The 18,937-nt window shown below is 36.3% G+C and overlaps 1 protein-coding gene across 1 annotated transcript in view; it reads right to left on the reverse strand.

Annotated features, from left to right (window-relative positions):
* The window catches only part of LOC127153333 (R3H domain-containing protein 1), a 50,135-nt gene extending 35,647 nt beyond the window's left edge, over positions 1-14,488 (reverse strand). The window contains 5 exon segments of the mRNA XM_051094364.1: positions 1,987-2,073; positions 2,832-2,867; positions 6,822-7,029; positions 9,363-9,549; positions 14,157-14,488. Of these exon segments, the coding sequence (XP_050950321.1) occupies positions 1,987-2,073; positions 2,832-2,867; positions 6,822-6,998 (300 nt within the window). The 5' untranslated portion in view covers positions 6,999-7,029; positions 9,363-9,549; positions 14,157-14,488.
* Positions 14,489-18,937: the final 4,449 nt, after the last annotated feature.

Genomic DNA, 18,937 nt, shown 5'->3' on the forward strand with positions numbered 1-18,937 from the left:
GTGAAAATTAGAACTTTAGAAAATAGAAATACAACATTTCTTTATAAATAAATTACAGAGATTACAGATAAAATATATCTAAAATATATATCATTTTTTACTATATTATATTATTTGTATATATTATACAACATTTATTTTGTGTTTTTATAAATACACAATTAAAATAAATAAAATGATAAAATATATAAATATGATGAATATGATAGATTTGAGGTATTACTGAATATTGCAGAATTGTATGGATTAGTGTTATTTATATTGACAAACAAATAAATAAAAAACAAAAAACAAAAACAAATAAAAAAAAATCATTATTTTGTGTAACAAATTTGAAACTTAGAAAATAGAAATGCAATAAATATAATTTCTTTACAGATTTCTGAAATGGTAAAAATCAATTATATAGAAAAAATATATCTAATTTATTACTATATTATATTAATTATTTTTCTATATTATACAAAATTCATTTTGGGTTTTTATAAATAAATACACAATTAAAATAAAATTATAAAATACATAAATATGATAAATTTGAGGTATTATTGAATATTACATAATTGTACAATTGTATATCATGAAAATATAAATAAATATGATTAATATATAAAAAAATCGTAAGTTATTTTAAGAGATTAAGACATTAATTAGTGTAACAAATTAGAAACTTAGAAAAGAGAAATTCAATAAATGTAATTTCTTTATACATTTACGAAATGTTAAAAATCATTTATATAGACAGATAAAAGATATCTAATTTATTACTATATTTTATTAATTATTTTTATATATTATACTAAATTTATATTTAATAAACAAATATAAATTAATACATAATTAAAATAAATATGAAATGATAAATTATATAAATCAATATATTATAGATTTTAGAGATTATAGAATTATACAAATGAGTGTTATTTATAAATTGACAAATGTATGTATGTATATATATATATATATATATATATATATATATATATATATATTAAAATCATGAAAATACAAATCAATATAATGATTACATAAGAACTGACAGACTATCACTAGTTTTTTAAAGAAAATAAGACATTAACTAGTGTAACAGAAATTAGAAAATAGAAATTTAATAGATATTTCTTGATACATTTATGAAACGTTATAAATCAGTTCTATAGACACAAATAAGATAATTACAATATTGAATTGATTATTTTTATATATTATACTAAATTTATAAATACATAGTTAAAATTAATACAAAATGCTAAAATATATAAATGAATATGATGAATATTATAGATTTTATATATTATAGAATGATATAGAATTGTACAGATTATCATTATCGATAAACATAATATATATATATATATATATTAAAATAATGAAATTATAAACCAACATGATGAGCATGTATAAAAATTGACAGACTAACAGAACAGAAATTTATAAAACAATGTTTTTTATTATTTTATTTATTTATTTATTTGAAATAGAAATCTTTTCTCGTCATTTCTGGTCATATTAATGCATTCTTGCTGAATAAAAGTTTAATTTAATTTAATTTAATTTAATTTAATTTTAGAATGGTGATATATCACAGTTACCACAAAAATATGAAACAGCACAACTGTTTACATAATTAATAATAAATCAGCATATCAGAATGATTTCTGAAGGATCATGTGACACTGAAGACTGAAAATGAAGCTTTGATCACAGGAATAAAATACGTTTTATAAATGTATTCAAATAGAAGACAGTTATGTAAAATTGTAATAATATTTTACAGTTATCACAGTATTTTAAAACAAATAAATGCAGGCATGGTGAGCAGAAAAGTGTTCATTCAAAAACATGAAGAAATCCGTAATCATTCCAAACTTTTGAACGCAAACATTCTATTTTTATTTTAAACAGTTTGTCAATTAGTCAACAAGGTGACCTGAAAAGTAAACGGTATGCTAGTCCAAACACACACCCACACACACGTTGGTTTACCTGTTCGTGCGTCAGTTCTCGGAGCGGAGGCGGAGACGGTTCCTCACACACCGCCAAGCTGCGGACTAACTTTAACTTGCCGTTGGACTGGAGGAGAGTAACCATGGTTACCAAAACGTCTGGCACTCATTCGCAAAACAACGTCCAACAACGCAACTAAAAATACACAAGCAGCATTTCGCAGCGTCTCAGGAGACTTTTCAGAGCTCAGGGAGGGGTTTTGCGATTAGATCGTTAATTAGAAGCGCGTTTACTAAAACGGACGCTTACATAAAGACCTGACACCCCTGAAAGTCTGAAAATCTCAAAGTACGAACACAAGAAACAAACAAAACAAGCCGTTTTTTAATATGCAAATCGTTATTTTTAGAAATGATGATAAACACAAGAGACGGCTTCTTGCAGGCAATGTCAAAACAACTAAAACCACAATGTTGAATCAACGCACGCACTCAAACATCATCACAAAAACAGTTGGGCTGTTTAAAATGCAGCGATGAAACGGCGTCAAGAGCAGAGCAGAATTCGCCACTGTAGGTGGGAAAATCTCCGGAGGAGGCGCTCGGGTCTTACAAACCCCCGGCATCTCGGTTCATGCTGCAAAAGTGCTAAACGCAGCATCCCCCCGAAGCACATTTATTATTCTTTACTGACTCGAGCAGGGGCTTTTATTCCCACAATGCACTGCCGAACTCTCTCTCGCTCTCTTTTCCTCGCAAGGCACACAGAGTGCAGGCAAACAAAACACAACCAACTGATCCAACAAAAAAAAAAAAAAAAAAAAAAAAAAAAAAAAAAAAGGAAAAGGAAAATGCACACCGACTCATGCTGTGATCTTAACGTACCTTGGACCGTTTAATAGTCTGTGCTGATTGGCTGAGCTGTTGGTAATAAGAGAAAAGGAAGGAAATGCACATTGTTTGTCAAAGTATGAACTGCTTAAAAATAAATAAATAAAAATTCTATATATCTATATATACACACTTTAGTTTGTCAAAGTATGAAATGCGTAAAAAACAATAAAAAATTAAATATCAACACACTTACATTTATTATATATACATTAAAGAAAATCAATACATAAAAACAAATTAATTGTATATAAAAATATATATATATATATATATATATATATATATATATATATATATATATATATATATATATATATATATACACACAAAATATAAACAAATACATTGTTTTGACTGTAGATACACTTAATGTGTTTTTAATTTTGTTTTAATTTTGTAAATAATTTTATTAGAATTGTAAAAAATATATGTATGCATGTATGTGTGTAAGTGTATATATTAAATAATTATAATTTTTTACATGCTTTAATTAGTTAATGATTACACATTAAATATATATTACAATTAAATATATATATATATATATATATATTTAAATTATTTTTAAGTATTTATATATATTGATTTGTTATATTTAAATTATATATATATATATATATATATATATATATATATATATATATATATATATATATATATATATATATATATATATATATATATATATATATATACACACACATACACACACACACACACACACACACACAAATAAATTAAATATACAAATATATATAAATACATTTATATATATATATATATATATATACACACACACATATATATATACATATACATATATATATACATATACATATATATATACACACACTACCGTTCAAAAGTTTGGGGTCAGTAAGACTTGTAATAGTCTTTAAAGAAGTCTCTTATGCTCATCAAGGCTGCATTTATTTGATTAAAAATATTGAAAAAAAAAAACAGTAATATTGCAAAATGTTTTTACAATATAAAATAATGTTTTTTTATTTTAACATACTTTAAAACAGAATTTATTCCTGTGATGAAAAGCTGAATTTTTATCAGCTGTTACTCCAGTCTTAAGTGTCACATGATCCTTCAGAAATCATTCTAATATGCGGATTTATTATTAGAATGATCAGTGTTGGATAATATCAACAGTTGTGCTGCCAAATATTTTTTGGAACCTGTGATTTTTTTTTTTTTTTTTTTTCTTTCTTTCATGAATAACAAGTTTAAAAAGTAAAGTGTTTATTCAAAATATAAATATTTTATAACAATGTAAATTATTTATTATTAACTTTTAATAAACTTTTAATTATTAACTTAATACATCCTTGGTGAATAAAAGTATTAATATATATATATATATATATATATATATATACACATATACACATACACACACACACACATATACACAAATGAATCACTGAACCTATTAACTGAAATAGGCAGGAAAAAAATAATTATTTTTATTCACAGAAATGAACCAAGTCAGTTAGTTTGAGGTTAAAAAAAAAAAAAAAAAAAAAAAAAAAAAAAAAAACAACAACACATGAGCAAACATGAGCAATAAAAATAATTTTTTGGGGCCCTCTTTGGTAATATTAGTAGCAAAAAACAACAACAAACTTAATCTTTAATAGTCCTTTTTTATATATAAATAATTTTATTATATATATATATATATATTATGTTTATTTATATATATATATATATATATATACAGTGGGTACGGAAAGTATTCAGACCCCCTTAAATGTTTCACTCTTTGTTATATTGCAGCCATTTGCTAAACTCATTTAAGTTCATTTTTTTCCTCATTAATGTACACACAGCACCCCATATTGACAGAAAAACACAGAATTGTTGACATTTTTGCAGATTTTTTAAAAAAGAAAAACTGAAATATCACATGGTCCTAAGTATTCAGACCCTTTGCTCAATATTTAGTAGAGGCACCCTTTTGATCTAATACAGCCATGAGTCTTTTTGGGAAAGATGCAACAATTTTTTCACACCTGGATTTGGGGATCCTCTGCCATTCCTCCTTGCAGATCCTCTCCAGTTCTGTCAGGTTGGATGGTAAACGTTGGTGGACAGCCATTTTTAGGTCTCTCCAGAGATGCTCAATTGGGTTTAAGTCAGGGCTCTGGCTGGGCCATTCAAGAACAGTCACAGAGTTGTTGTGAAGCCACTCCTTCGTTATTTTAGCTGTGTGCTTAGGTTCATTGTCTTGTTGGAAGGTAAACCGTCGGCCCAGTCTGAGGTCCTGAGCACTCTGGAGAAGGTTTTAGTCCAGGATATACTTGGCCGCATTCATGCAACCAGTTGTCCTGTCCCTGCAGCTGAAAAACACCCCCACAGCATGATGCTGCCACCACCATGCTTCACTGTTGGGACTGTATTGGACAGGTGATGAGCAGTGCCTGGTTTTCTCCACACATACCGCTTAGAAATAAGGCCAAAAAGCTCTATCTTGGTTTCATCAAACCAGAGAATCTTATTTCTCACCATCTTGGAGTCCTTCGGGTGTTTTTTAGCAAACTCCATGTGGAGAGGCTTCCGTCGGGCCACTCTGCCATAAGGCCCCAACTGGTGGAGGGCTGCAGTGATGGTTGACTTTCTACAACTTTCTCCCATCTCCCGACTGCATCTCTGGAGCTCAGCCACAGTGATCTTTGGGTTCTTCTTTACCTCTCTCACCAAGGCTCTTCTCCCCGATAGCTCAGTTTGGCCGGACGGCCAAGGAAGGGTTCTGGTCGTCCCGAACGTCTTCCATTTAAGAATTTTGGAGGCCACTGTGCTCTTAGGAACCTTAAGTGCAGCAGAAATTTTTGTAACCTTGGCCAGATCTGTGCCTTGCCACAATTCTGTCTCTGAGCTCTTCAGGCAGTTCCTTTGACCTCAATTCTCATTTGCTCTGACATGCACTGTGAGCTGTAAGGTCTTATAAGACAGGTGTGTGGCTTTCCTAATCAAGTCCAGTCAGTATAATCAAACACAGTTGGACTCAAATGAAGGTGTAGAACCATCTCAAGGATGATCAGAAGAAATGGACAGTGCCTGAGTTAAATATATGAGTGTCACAGCAAAGGGTCTGAATACTTAGGACCATGCGATGTTTCAGTTTTTCTTTTTTAAGAAATCTGCAAAAATGTCAACAATTCTGTGTTTTTCTGTCAATATGGGGTGCTGTTGTACATTCATAAAAAAATGAACTTAAATGATTTTAGCAAATGGCTGCAATATAACAAAGACTGAAAAATTTAAGGGGGTCTGAATACTTTCCGTACCCACTGTATATATATATATATATATATATAAACATTTGGATCAAGTTAATACAGCAAAGACACAATAAATTGGTCACGTTTCAGTCAAGACATTTATAATGTCTTGTATATAAATGTATACACAGAAAAGCAGCAAATATATATATCTCCAGTTCTGGAAATTTATGCCAAATCCAGAAGGTCAAAAAGTTGTGCATGTTATTGCAGGTAATATATCGTTAAAGGAGTACGTGCACCAGTGAAGCAGTTAATTGTGCAGGAGAGGAGAGAGAAATGAACAATGAGCGAGGAATAGAGCTGAGATCAGCATGTGTTTCAATGCACCTGGCCACTGCCCTTTCTCAATGCACCAAGAGCAGATGGTAGCAAAGTCACACACGCGCACACACACACACACTCACACACCCTGAGGGTTTGCAGATAAACCAGCAGGATTTCAGGTGCAGATTAACTGTCCTCCCTCTCTTTCTTGGCATTAGCCAATCACACGCCAGCTTGGATCCGATTGGCTGATTCTACTCATCTCGCTCTCTTATCTCTATCTTTAAGCAGAGACATTAGGATAACGGAAACCACGGCAACGGCATACCACCATCCCATAATAAGCCATTCGCGAGAGGCATCAAGACTTTAGACTGTGTCACCCATAACGCACCACTCAAGGTGTTGTCGCTAGATTTACCTGAGTTTGATGGGAGGAACTTTGGTCTGTCACACACTCCTGGGCGTGCGTGCCGTTGTTCTGGGGTGCGTGTTGGGGGTCGTTAAGGGTCACGGGCGGATCGGCCATGTGCGGCCCGTCACTCTCCAGAACCTTCATGACGTCACAACTTCTGGTGTCCAGAGAAGATTCAGACATTATCCTCAGAAGCAAGACCGAAAATCACCACCTATAAGATTAAAAACACACACTACTGATTTAGTTGACAGCTTAATTATGTTGATTTTAACATGTGATGGCAAAATTATTGTGCTTCGTAACCTTCCTGGAGTGTGCGGTCATGTAACCTAATTAATATAATTTCCCATAGTAGCATTCGTTAATTAGCCACCTGAATAAGTGCCTAATTATCCTTTTTTTTTTTTTTTATTTGATCTCGGCCAATCAGTTAAGCCTACAGGCTAATGTCAATCTACATAATTAAAATTCATAAGTGATTTTTTTCATAGGTAAATTTGCACCTATATTTAATTTGAGGCGAATAAAAACACAGTTTGCGCAATATGTCCTACCAAATTTTTTTGGCTCATTTCTGTGGGACTCAATTTGGTAACTAAACAAAGGCTGTGTTTCTGAAGATCAAAAAGAAATGTTATTAATCATGAGTATCAATAGTGTAATGCTGACATTGATTTATAACCATTTCTGGAGTCACAAACTTATTAATATTCATAATGCATTTATGAAAGCTCATAAATATTGATTAGTCACTGCTTACTAATATTCACATGCAAAACCGTCTATTTTGTACAATTTGTTTCTTTAGGAAAGCTTGTGAAAAAAAAAAATTACGTATAGCAGTACAACTTGTGGTTAGTATAAAACGATATTGCTAAGGCTAGTCTAAAAGAGGAAAAAACAAACAAACAAAAAACACAGGAAACAGTAGTGTAGGTTGACACCTAGAAATCACTCTTAGTTACATAACTATTGAATTATTTTCAAATGTTCTGGTTGAAAAAAAACGCATTTACATAGACTGTAACTATGAGTTATGCAAGTTATGTAACTACTGAAATCTAGATATGCAAAAGATAATACATTTATGTTTTCTGTAACCTTAAGTTACACAAAATATGTAACTACTGAAATCTAGATACACAAAAGAGGCAGCATTTATGTAGCCCGTAACTGAAAGTTACGCAAGTTATGTAACTACTGAAATGTAGATACGCAAAACAGAATGCATTTACGTAATCCGTAACTGAAGTTACGCAAGTTGCGAAACTAGATACGCAAAAGAGAATGCACTTATGTAGTCGTAACTGAAGTTACGCAAGTTACGAAACTACTGAAATCCAGATCCGCAAAAGGGAATGCATTTATGCAGTCCGTAACTCTAAGTTATACAAAATATGTAACTACTGCAATCTAGATAAAAGAGGCTGCATTTATGTAGTCCATAACTAAAGTTACGTAAGTTATGTAACTACTGAAATCTAGATACACAAAAGAGGCTGCATTTATGTAGTCCGAAACTGAAAGTTACGCAAGTTACGTAACTACTGAAATCTAGATACGCAAAACAGAATGCATTTATATAATCTGTAACTGAAAGTTACGCAAGTTACCTAACCACTGAAGTCTAGATACGCCAAAGGGAATGCATTTACGCAATCCGTAACTGAAAGTTATGCAAGTTACGTAACTACTGAAATCTAGATACACAAAAGAGACTGCATTTATGTAGTCCGAAACTGAAAGTTACGCAAGTTACGTAACTACTGAAATCTAGATACGCAAAACAGAATGCATTTATGTAATCTGTAACTAAAGTTATGCAAGTTACGCAGCTACTGAAATATAGATACGCAAAAGAGAATGCATTTATGCAGTCCGTAACCTTAAGTTAGACAAAATATGTAACTACTGCAATCTAGATAAAAGAGGCTGCATTTATGTGGTCCATAACTAAAGTTACGTAAGTTACGTAACTACTGAAACCTAGATTCGCAAAACAGAATGCATTTACGCAATCCGTAACTGACATTACGCAAGTTATATAACCATTGAAGTCTAGATACGCAAAAGAAAATTGATTTATATGGCTGTTAACTGAAAGTTACACAAATACGTAACCATTTAAATCTAGACACACAAAATATATACTTTCAAGCCATATTTAAAGGGAGATACACAAAAGAGAATGAATTTACGCAGTCCGTAACAGTGAGTTACATGAGTTACGTAACTATTGTAAGTGTGATACACAAAAGAGAATCAATTTACACAGTACGCAACTATAAGTTACAGTGAGTTACGTAACTATTGAAATGTAGATACACAAAAGAATACATTTACATAGTCTATATTTACTTCGTAAGTTACGCAAGTTACGTACGCAAGACAACACATTTACTTAGTCCGTAACTATACGTTACACAAGTTAAATGACTACTACTTAAATTTAGATAAGCAAGTTTTTAAAAAAATATGCATTCATATATGAGTTTATGATAAAGCCAAAACATTTTTGTATTTCTAAAATGAAATTGTGTTTACCGGCTGTGCTGTTTTCAGGACTGGGCTGGAACCTTAGGGAGCGTAGGACCCTGGGGCCTCTGGAGGCAGCGGGGCGGACTGAGAGACGGACAGGGGGCAGCAGCAGTCCCATGACCCCCGTCACCAGTGCTCGGGTCGGGTCGCCAAGCCACGGCTCACGCACACGCTCCGCATCACCCTCGGACACCTGTCACACACAGAAGGACAGAGGTCAGGGGTCAAATACGGCGAGGTCAAGAGGTCAGGGACGCATGGATACAGTAGCGTCCGTGAGGGAGAGCTGGACTTGTTTGACGGAAAGTCTGGAAGGTCTTTCGGGAGCAGCACTGCAGAGCTTTTTGAAAAAGTGTCAGGGTGGTGACATGAATATGGAGAACAGACTGTGCCGCAGAGAGACAGGAACATTAAAATACACAGAGAGGAAGTCATGTTTAACGCTGAACCTTTGACGCATTTCAGTATTTCAGTGAGCTATCATGAATACGAAGCCGATAATACGATCCCACCTTCAAACTGATAAATATTTTGTGTTGGTTGGAATGCAATAATAGATGCTTTTTAACAGAATTGACTCAATTCAGTATGACTAAGTTTGGGTCTTGCTGATATTGCATCTTTAACCTTCCTACTGAGTAAAATAACTGTAATTAGCTGTAATTTCTTGAGTCAAGAACTCTCCATCTTTAAAATAAAGAAAATCTGGATGACCAAAACTGGCATTGCTAACACGCAAATAAATAAATTGATTTATTTAAAATATATCTCTCTAAATATTAAAAATGATTAAAAATGATATCAGTTGATTTAACAAGGATTGCAAAATTAGGATTATTAATAACATGACCTTAATAAAAGAAACATATATATTATTAATAATTTGAATTGGGTTTCATTTTATTCATTATTCATCATGTCTCAAATTTAAAATTAATTTTTAGTCATTTTGTTATGCATATTTGCCATTTTATTATTATTTCTTTAAGATTCTATTTAGGTTCAACTGTATTATTATTATTATTATTATTTAATTTCCAGTAACCATTTTAGTGCTAATTAATTTCAGTTAGTAATGACAGCAACCACGGAGCCAACTCAATACAGATGACCAAATTACTGATCCTACTGATTTAGTTCTGTAAAATTTCTTAAAAAAAAAAAAAAAAGAATATTTTCAGTTTTTTTTATTTATTTTAATTTTAGTTAGATTTTTAGTAATTTTGTGATGTCCTTTTGCTATTTGCATTCTTTTAATATTTCTACTTAGATTTAATATAATTGTAATTTTTAATGCATTTTTTTTATTTCCAGTTAGCAATTTTAGATTTAATTTAACTGTAATTTTTAAATGCTTTTTTTTATTTCCAGTTAGCAATTTCAGATTTAATTTAATTGTAATTTTTTAAATGCTTTTTTTATTTCCATATAGCAATTTTAGATTTAATTTAATTGTCATTTTTTTAATGCTTTTTTTATTTCCAGTTAACAATTTTAGATTTAATTTAATTTTTGATTTTTTATAAAAGCATTTTTTTTTTCTATTTCCAGTTAGCAATTTTAGTGCTCCATATTAATTCAATTAGTTACTAAGGCTTCATGTCTTATTTTCATTTCTCATCTAATATGTTACCAAGTTTCTCATCTAGTATTTTTTCAGCTTTTTTAATGTTTTCAATAGCTTCAGGTAATAACAAATCAGTTCAGAAGACTACTGATCTAATTTTAATTAAAATTACTTGAAAATAATGAATATTCATAAGTTGTTTTATAACCTTCACATCATGCTAAAGTGAGATTCAGTGAGATTCATCCATTCAAGCTTGTGTCCGAATGAACTGAACATATGGGCCAGTGTTCGCCTGGGCATCAATGACCCAACAACCCCCCAACCCCCTCCTCCACCCATCCTGCCACAGCCAATCTAGAAACCCACGCCAAGTCAAGACCCGCCCTGTATCTCGAGGTCAAACGGGCCTAACCCGACTCGCCAAGTGGGTCCGAATACACCGTCCAATCTAGAGCTCCACGTTCCTAAACCCACCAGAAGAGTCGCATAGTGACACACACACTAATCAAAATTCAAGGGATTAGCATCGCGCGCAATGTGACAGTAACGCAGGTGGCGGCAATGACAAGAACAGGTGGGTACGACCACACGCGCGCACACAAACACACAAGCTGTCATCCAAACAACCAGACGGTCCATCAGAGTGATCCAAGACCGTGCCATGACTTTTCCATGAGTGTTTGCGCACAGGTCACTGTGCATCGCCGCGGGAAGCATGCGCCTCTTCATCTCCTCAGGGCTCGAGAGCCGTTCCAGGTCGCAGGGACAATGGGCGGCACAACTGCGCACCAAGTGACGCTCTCAAGGACAATTATGACTTATGAGAGAGCTCTTCCACCCACACGCGGATCGAAACACCTACAGTTGGGCAGGAATTACGCGAGCGCTGTTCATAAATATCCGAGCATCTCTCTTGCTGCGGGCTAATCTCGAACACTGCCGTATCTTTTTCCCTCCGTTTATGTCGAGGTGAAGTGAAAATCCGAATCTGCATTTCAAAATACGCCCTCCACCGCAGCTACCCTCCCCTCCTGCTCGCACAACAGTTTTCGCTCCATATTCAATAAGTTCTTCCGAGCATCACTAGAGAGAAAAGACTCCCCGCGGACCTCGAAGCCTGTATATTTTCACAAACTTGACAGTACAGATGTCCGAGTTTGACGCTGGAGGATATAAAAAAAACAAGAAAATCAACCACCGCAGAAACACACAAACACTCCGGCTGTCTCGAAGACTATACTGCGTTTTCGGGCATTTTTATTGGTAGACAAAACTCGAAGTACGATGAATAGGTAGATATTGATTTCCAAAAATGCTACGTATTAGGTACGAAGCCCAAAAACAATCAAGATATTGCTCTAACAAGGTAAAATACTCAAAAGTCCTGTCTAGATAGGCACCTTACATAATTCCCAAGCTATGATGCCCAAAAATCTTGTCATATTATGCTGTTCACTAGGTGTATAACATGGGTTTGTTACCGAAATTGCTGTCTAGAGAGGTTGCACACAAAATACGATGCTCAACAATGCTGTAAAACCTTCAGCGAAGACATCTAGGTAGGCAGCTCACTAGATACGCCAATACATGCAAGAAGCTCATTTGGAACAATGCCCAAAAAAGCTGTCTAGGAAGGTAGCGCACTAAGTATGGTGCATGCAATTCTTGTCTGTGCAAAACAATTTCGATGCATGAAAATGCAGTCTAGGCTTGAAATGCATTTAGAAAATCAGTTCGCTTTCAAAAACGCTGTCTGGGTTGGCAAATAACAATTTTTTTACATTTACATCCATGCATTAAGTAAACGAAAATAATGCCCAAAACTGCTACTCATGCAGCACAAACGGCAAAAAAGCAGTTCACAAGGTATTATGTCCAAAAACGCTGTCTAGGAAGGAAGTGCACTAAGTATAATGGATGATTGCTGTCTGGGCAAACAGTTAATAAGCTTTTTGATGTCTGAAACGCAGTCTAGGTAGGCGGCTCAATAGGTATAAACCAGCTCACTAGATTTGATGGCCGCAAATGCTGTCTCGGTGGGCGTATAACAAGCTTTTACATTTACATTTGTGCATTAAGCAGACGAAAATGATGCCTGAAACTGCTACTTAGGCAGCTCAAACAGTATAATGCCCAAAAACGCTGTCTGGGAAGGTAGCGCGCTTAATTACGATGCACGCAAATGCTGTCTAGGCGAACATTTAACATGCTTTTGATGGGGAAAACCAGTAGGCATGGGGGAAAAAAAGCTAAGTGAGGGCAGTTCAAGGTAGTTTACTAGGTTTTAAGGTCGGACACGCAGACAAAACGAAAACATCATCCCGCAAATACAGCTTTTGTTTTATTGTTTTGCTTTCTTTCATCTCAAAGCATTAAAACAAACAAAAGACAAAAACCAGACGACACAAAGTAAAAGAAATAAAACAAACACAGGCGTAACTTTTTGACCTTTCCACAAAAAGCTACGCAACATTTGTTATCTTGCTTCAAGCGTGTTGTCCAAGACAATAAAGCTCATCTGTAATTTCCCATTATCAATTATTAATCACCATATTTCAGGAAGCAACGAGCACTTACCCTCCTGACAAAAGAAGCGCATCGCGCACCGGGCTCCAGGCCAGGCTACGTGTATTTCACTTCACCCCTGTTTTAGACTAATATGCAAATGGCCCATATTTCTGGATAAAAGCGTCGCTAATGGTTTTCCCTCCTTTTTTCCCCCCCTCCCGTCACAATCCGTGTTCTCAGTGTGTGGCCGCTGTCACAGTCGAGCTATTCTTCTCCTCTCCTCTCCTCATCAGTTCATTTACACGATTCGCCACATTAACGATATTAGCCGGGCTGCCTTCGGCTGTAATTTACACCGACACAAACACCCAGCTTTCTGCTGATAGCCGCCTCGGGCGCTTTTTTAAATTATAAAATAGAGCAATTACGAGAATGTCATTACAAAGTGCGCACACACACACTCTCACACTCACACGGGCACGGAGTATAAATTGCTGACACGCGAATTTAGTTGCGATGAATTTAACGCTAGCACGGAATAAATTAGCAGTAAAATAAATTTAGATTATCACTTATGCTTTGCAACCTTGTTTCATAATAAAAAAAATAAATCACAAAATGCATACTTATGATATTACGAACTACTCAGTTAAAGTTTTCAGTTAAAGTCACATTCACCTCAGTTCCAAAATCAAAACATCCAAGACTTCACGCACACACACCTGCCTGGTGTTCATGATCCACTGCTCGGCTCACATCGTTAGTTTCCATAGCAGCCCGAGTGCCTTCAAACGGAGCGCGCTCAGTGCAGCTCTGCTCTCCTCCGTCTGAGCGCGGAGCGTTCGCGTACCTGCCCAAAGCCATCGCTGCCGCAATCCTTCCTGATTCTCCTCTCTCTCTCTCACGCACACACACTCTCCGCCAAATCAACAGCTGGCCTTTGTGATGTCATCGCTCCCCTGGCCAATCAGAGCGCCCTGAGGGCTGGGTGCAGTATGTCAGCGCTAAGCAGGGCTCCACCCTCGAGAGCCAATCAGATGGCCCCTGTGGACCGGAGAGAGAGGCAGACGGCAAAGAGAAACACACACACACACACACACGACCAACTGTGGCGAAGTGCCACTGTGGGACAGTCTGTCAGGGTAGGAGCACGCCAGCACTGCAAATCCACCTTATTCGGTTTGCACGTAAGCTACCCGTCGAACCCAGTGCCGCAGTCGCACACACGCCCTGCTAAAAGTGATGTCCCTTTGTGCCTCGTGCGCTTAAAAAAAAATGAAAAATATCTTAACTTAATTGGAGGGAGGTTAGGTAGACGCCCAGGTTTAATGAGTGAGCGACCATGCCGTTGCTGACCGACGCAGGCAGGTGAGGTCATCGGGAAAAGTGGGTCACGGAAACGGTTTGCGCATTACTGACGAAGTGTAGCCAAAAAACAAACGACAGACAGAGAAGCGGCTTTGAATGGGAACAAAACTACGGCAAACCAAATGTGATTTTAAACTAAACAATTTCCAGACAATATGAACAAAATTTTCATTTACATAGGTAGCTCATTAGATATAATAGGGAGCTTGCAAGGTTGTATACCCATGCTGTCTAGATAGGGACCTCACTCATTTTGATGGCCAATAATGCTGTCTAGAAATGAAGCTAAATAAGTAAAATGCCAAGAAACACCATTTGTGTAAGCGGCTCACTAGGTTTGATGCTCAAAAACACTGTCTAGAATGGGAGCTGTGCAAGTAAAATGGCAACAAACACCATTTATGTAAGTGGCTCACTAGGTTTGATGCCCAAAAATGCTGTTTAGATAGGGTGGTAAATAGGTAAAATGCACCCCAAAAAAGCTAAGTAGGTAAATGCCAAGAAACAGCATTTATGTAAGTGGCTCACTAGGTCTGATGCCCAAAAATTCTGTCTAGATAGGGACCTCAGTCATTTTGATGTCCAAAAATGCTATCTAGAAAAGGAATTAAGTAAGTATGCCAAGAAACACCATTTATGTAGGTGGCTCACTAGGTTTGATGCCCCAAAATGCTGTCTAGATAGGGTGGTAAATAGGTAAAATGCCCCGCAAAAAAGCTATCTAGAAAAACAGCTAAGTAGGTAAAATGCCAAGAAAGACTGTTTATGTAGGTATGCTTAGAAATGACATTAGATAGGGACCTCATTCATTTTGATGCCCACAAATGCTGTCTAGAAAGGGAATTAAGTAAAATGCCAACAAACACCATTTATGTAAATGGCTCACTAGGTTTGATGCTCAGAAATGCTCACTAGATAGGGAGCCAAGTGAGCAGAATGCCAAGAAACACTGCTCGTTAAATATTACACCAAAAATGCTGCCTAGTAAGGGAGCTCAATTGGTTTGATGCCCCAGACTGCTATCTTGATCAGTAAAATGCAAAGAAACACCATTTATGTAGGTGGCTCATTAGATTTTATGCCCAAAAATGCTGGTGAACGTAATTTCACCAATTACAACATATTCTGGATTAACATCCTTGTTTAATCAACCAATCAGTTGAGGGAAAACTTTTCAGGAAATGTCAGTTCTAGGATTACGATCAGAATTAGATGCTTCTACACCGTTGTTAGTCAGCTATCATTTCCCTCTGATTGGGTTAAGTCTATATTTTTGGACAGTAATGCTGATCCAGGAACATGTCTTACTTGGCAAAAATCATGGCTACCAAAAATGCTGTCTAGGAAGTAAAATGCCTAGAAACAACATTTATATAGGTGGCTCACTAGGTTTGATGCTCAAAACGCCATCTAGATAGGGACATCACTCATTTTGATGCCCAAAAATGCTGTCTAGAAAGGGAACTAAGTAAAATTCCAAGAAACACCATACATGTACGTGGCTTACTAGGTTTGATGTCCAAAAATGCTGTCTAGAAAGGGAGCCAAGTAAGTAAAATGCCAAGAAACAGCATTTATATAGGTGGCTCACTAGGTTTGATATTGAGAAATGCTGTCTAGATAGACAGCCTACAAAGTACAATGTGTAAGCAATTCACAAGATTTGATTGGCCAGAGATGTTGTCTAGGTAGCTCACAAGGTTTTATGTCAAACAATCCTGTTTAGGGAGCTCATTTGGTTTGCTTCCACAAAAAGCTGTCTAGATAAGGACGTCACTCATTTTGATGCCCAAAAATGCTGTTTTGAAGCCAAGTAAAATGCCAAGAAACCCCATTTATGTAGATAGCTCACTAGGTTTGATGCCTTGAAATTCTGTCTAGATAAACAGCCTACAAAATATGGTGATTAAAAATGCAGCCTAGATAGGCAATTCACAAGGTTTAATGGGCAAAAATGGTATCTAGATAGGGACCTCAGTCATTTTGATGCCCAAAAATGCTGTCTAGGAAGGAAGCCAAGTAAGTAAAATGCCAAGAAACACCAATTATGTAGGTGGCTCACTAGGTTTGATGCCTAGAAATTCTGTCTAGATAGACAGCCTATAAAGTATAACACTTAAAAAAGCAGTCTAGGTAGGCAATTCACAAGGTTTGATGGGCAAAACCACTATCTAGATAGGGACCTTAGTCATTTTGATGACCAAAAATGCTGTCTAGAAAGGAAGCCAAGTAAGTAAAATGCCAAGAAACACCATTTATGTATGTGGCTCACTAGGTTTGATGCCTAGAAATTCTGTCTATATAGACAGCCTACAAAGTATGACGCATTAAAACTGCAGGCAATTCACAAGGTTTGATGGGCAAAACCACTATCTAGATAGGGACCTCAATCATTCTGATACACAAAAATGCGGTCTAGAAAGGGAGCCAAGTAAGTAAAATGGCAAGAAATACAATTTATGTAGGTGGCTCACTAGGTTTGATGCCTAGAAATTCTGTCTATAAAATGCTGCATTAAAACTGCAGGCAATTCACAAGGTTTGATGGGCAAAAATGCTATCTAGATAGGAACCTCACTCATTTTGATGCCCAAAAATGCTGTCTAGAAAGGGAGCCAAGTAAGTAAAATGCCAAGAAACACCATTTATGTAGGTGGCTCACTAGGTTCGATGCCTAGAAATTCTAGATAGACAGGCTGTCTAGATAGACAGCCTGCAAAGTATGACATTAAAAATGCAGTCTGGGTTACCAATTCACAAGATCGGATTCCAAAAACAGCTGCCTAGGTAGTCAGCTTTCCTGTGTGATGCTCAAAAACGCCGTCTAGGTAGGAAGCCCAATATGTTCGATTTTCAAAACGTCATCAAGGTAGGTAGGCACGACGCTCAAAACCGCAGTCTAAGTAGACAATTCAAAGCAAACACGCTTGCAGACCAAACAATGTATCCAGACAAAACTACAAATTAACAAACAATCGTCATCTTGACGTGATTGTGACTGACTGCGCCGACAACTACCGCCGTTTTCGCTGCGGAGAAAGGAAAAAAGTCTAAACTGACAGTTGCACAAAGCCAGTCAAGTTAAAGTAAAACTCCCCATTCACCAAGCGGCTCCTTTCAGTGAAAGAGAAAATCTGCAAAAATTCCAGCTAAACGGCGCATTACATGCGTCTCATTTGCATAACAAAAGACCGGAGGGGGGGAGGACTGGCACTGCTGGCTAATTGTAGCCCAAGATGCCGTTCGCCTGCGGAGGAAACGTGACAGCCGCGTTTATTCTGCTTTCCCCCTGACGGTGTCCGCAAGCACGGTGGGAATAGCCTCGGGACAAGGGGCGAAATTTGCAGGCGCCTTCTAATAAGCATGCTGGGGGCGGGGGGCGCTTAACGTCGTGCTTCAGGACTAGCTTGACCATGAAACGTTGCCTATGCAAAACAGCAAGAATAAATGAAAAAGATATGGATTACTAAAGCATCGGAGGCAGCAGGAGGTAGCACAGTAGTAATTTGTATCGGATATTATCTCATTAGGGAGAAACGTCCAGCTCCACGCTGATTACCGAAAGAGAGAACAGGTCAATAACTCTGTAGCGCCCCAAAATACCACGGCGCCATAATTCACCACACCGGTCATTATTCTCGTTAATACATAGGGAAGAGAGAAGGTCTGCTGTCCGCCGGCTTTTCCAGCCATGTACGAACAGAATGAGAAAATGTGTTGACATTTAAAGGTGACCGGTCACAACGGTCATTTCTCTGGTCCAGGTGACACCTCTGGGCATCTCCGAGACCCGGACGCGTGCAAGAAAAATGAGCCGACGAGGGTTTTGTGGAAATCTGGATGCGAGATGCTCTCAAGGCGATAACAAATCTTGCTGTAAAAACATAAAGTGTTCCTGTGCTAGATTCACAGTACTTATTGGGTGAACAGGGTGCAGAGGGTGAACGGGTAACGTTCGAGATGATGACGGATTTTTATCTAAAAGCATAACAAGACTTCGACCTCTTCTGGACATCAGTTCAACTGAATATTATTGTTCATTCCAATCTATTTTTTAGGTGAACAAGGTACACAGGGAAACGGGTACAATCCTAGATGACAGCATATATTTTGGCAAAAGCATAACGTGGTTATCT

This window comes from Labeo rohita, chromosome 22 (genome assembly GCF_022985175.1).
Source record: "Labeo rohita strain BAU-BD-2019 chromosome 22, IGBB_LRoh.1.0, whole genome shotgun sequence".
Lineage (NCBI taxonomy): Eukaryota > Metazoa > Chordata > Actinopteri > Cypriniformes > Cyprinidae > Labeo > Labeo rohita.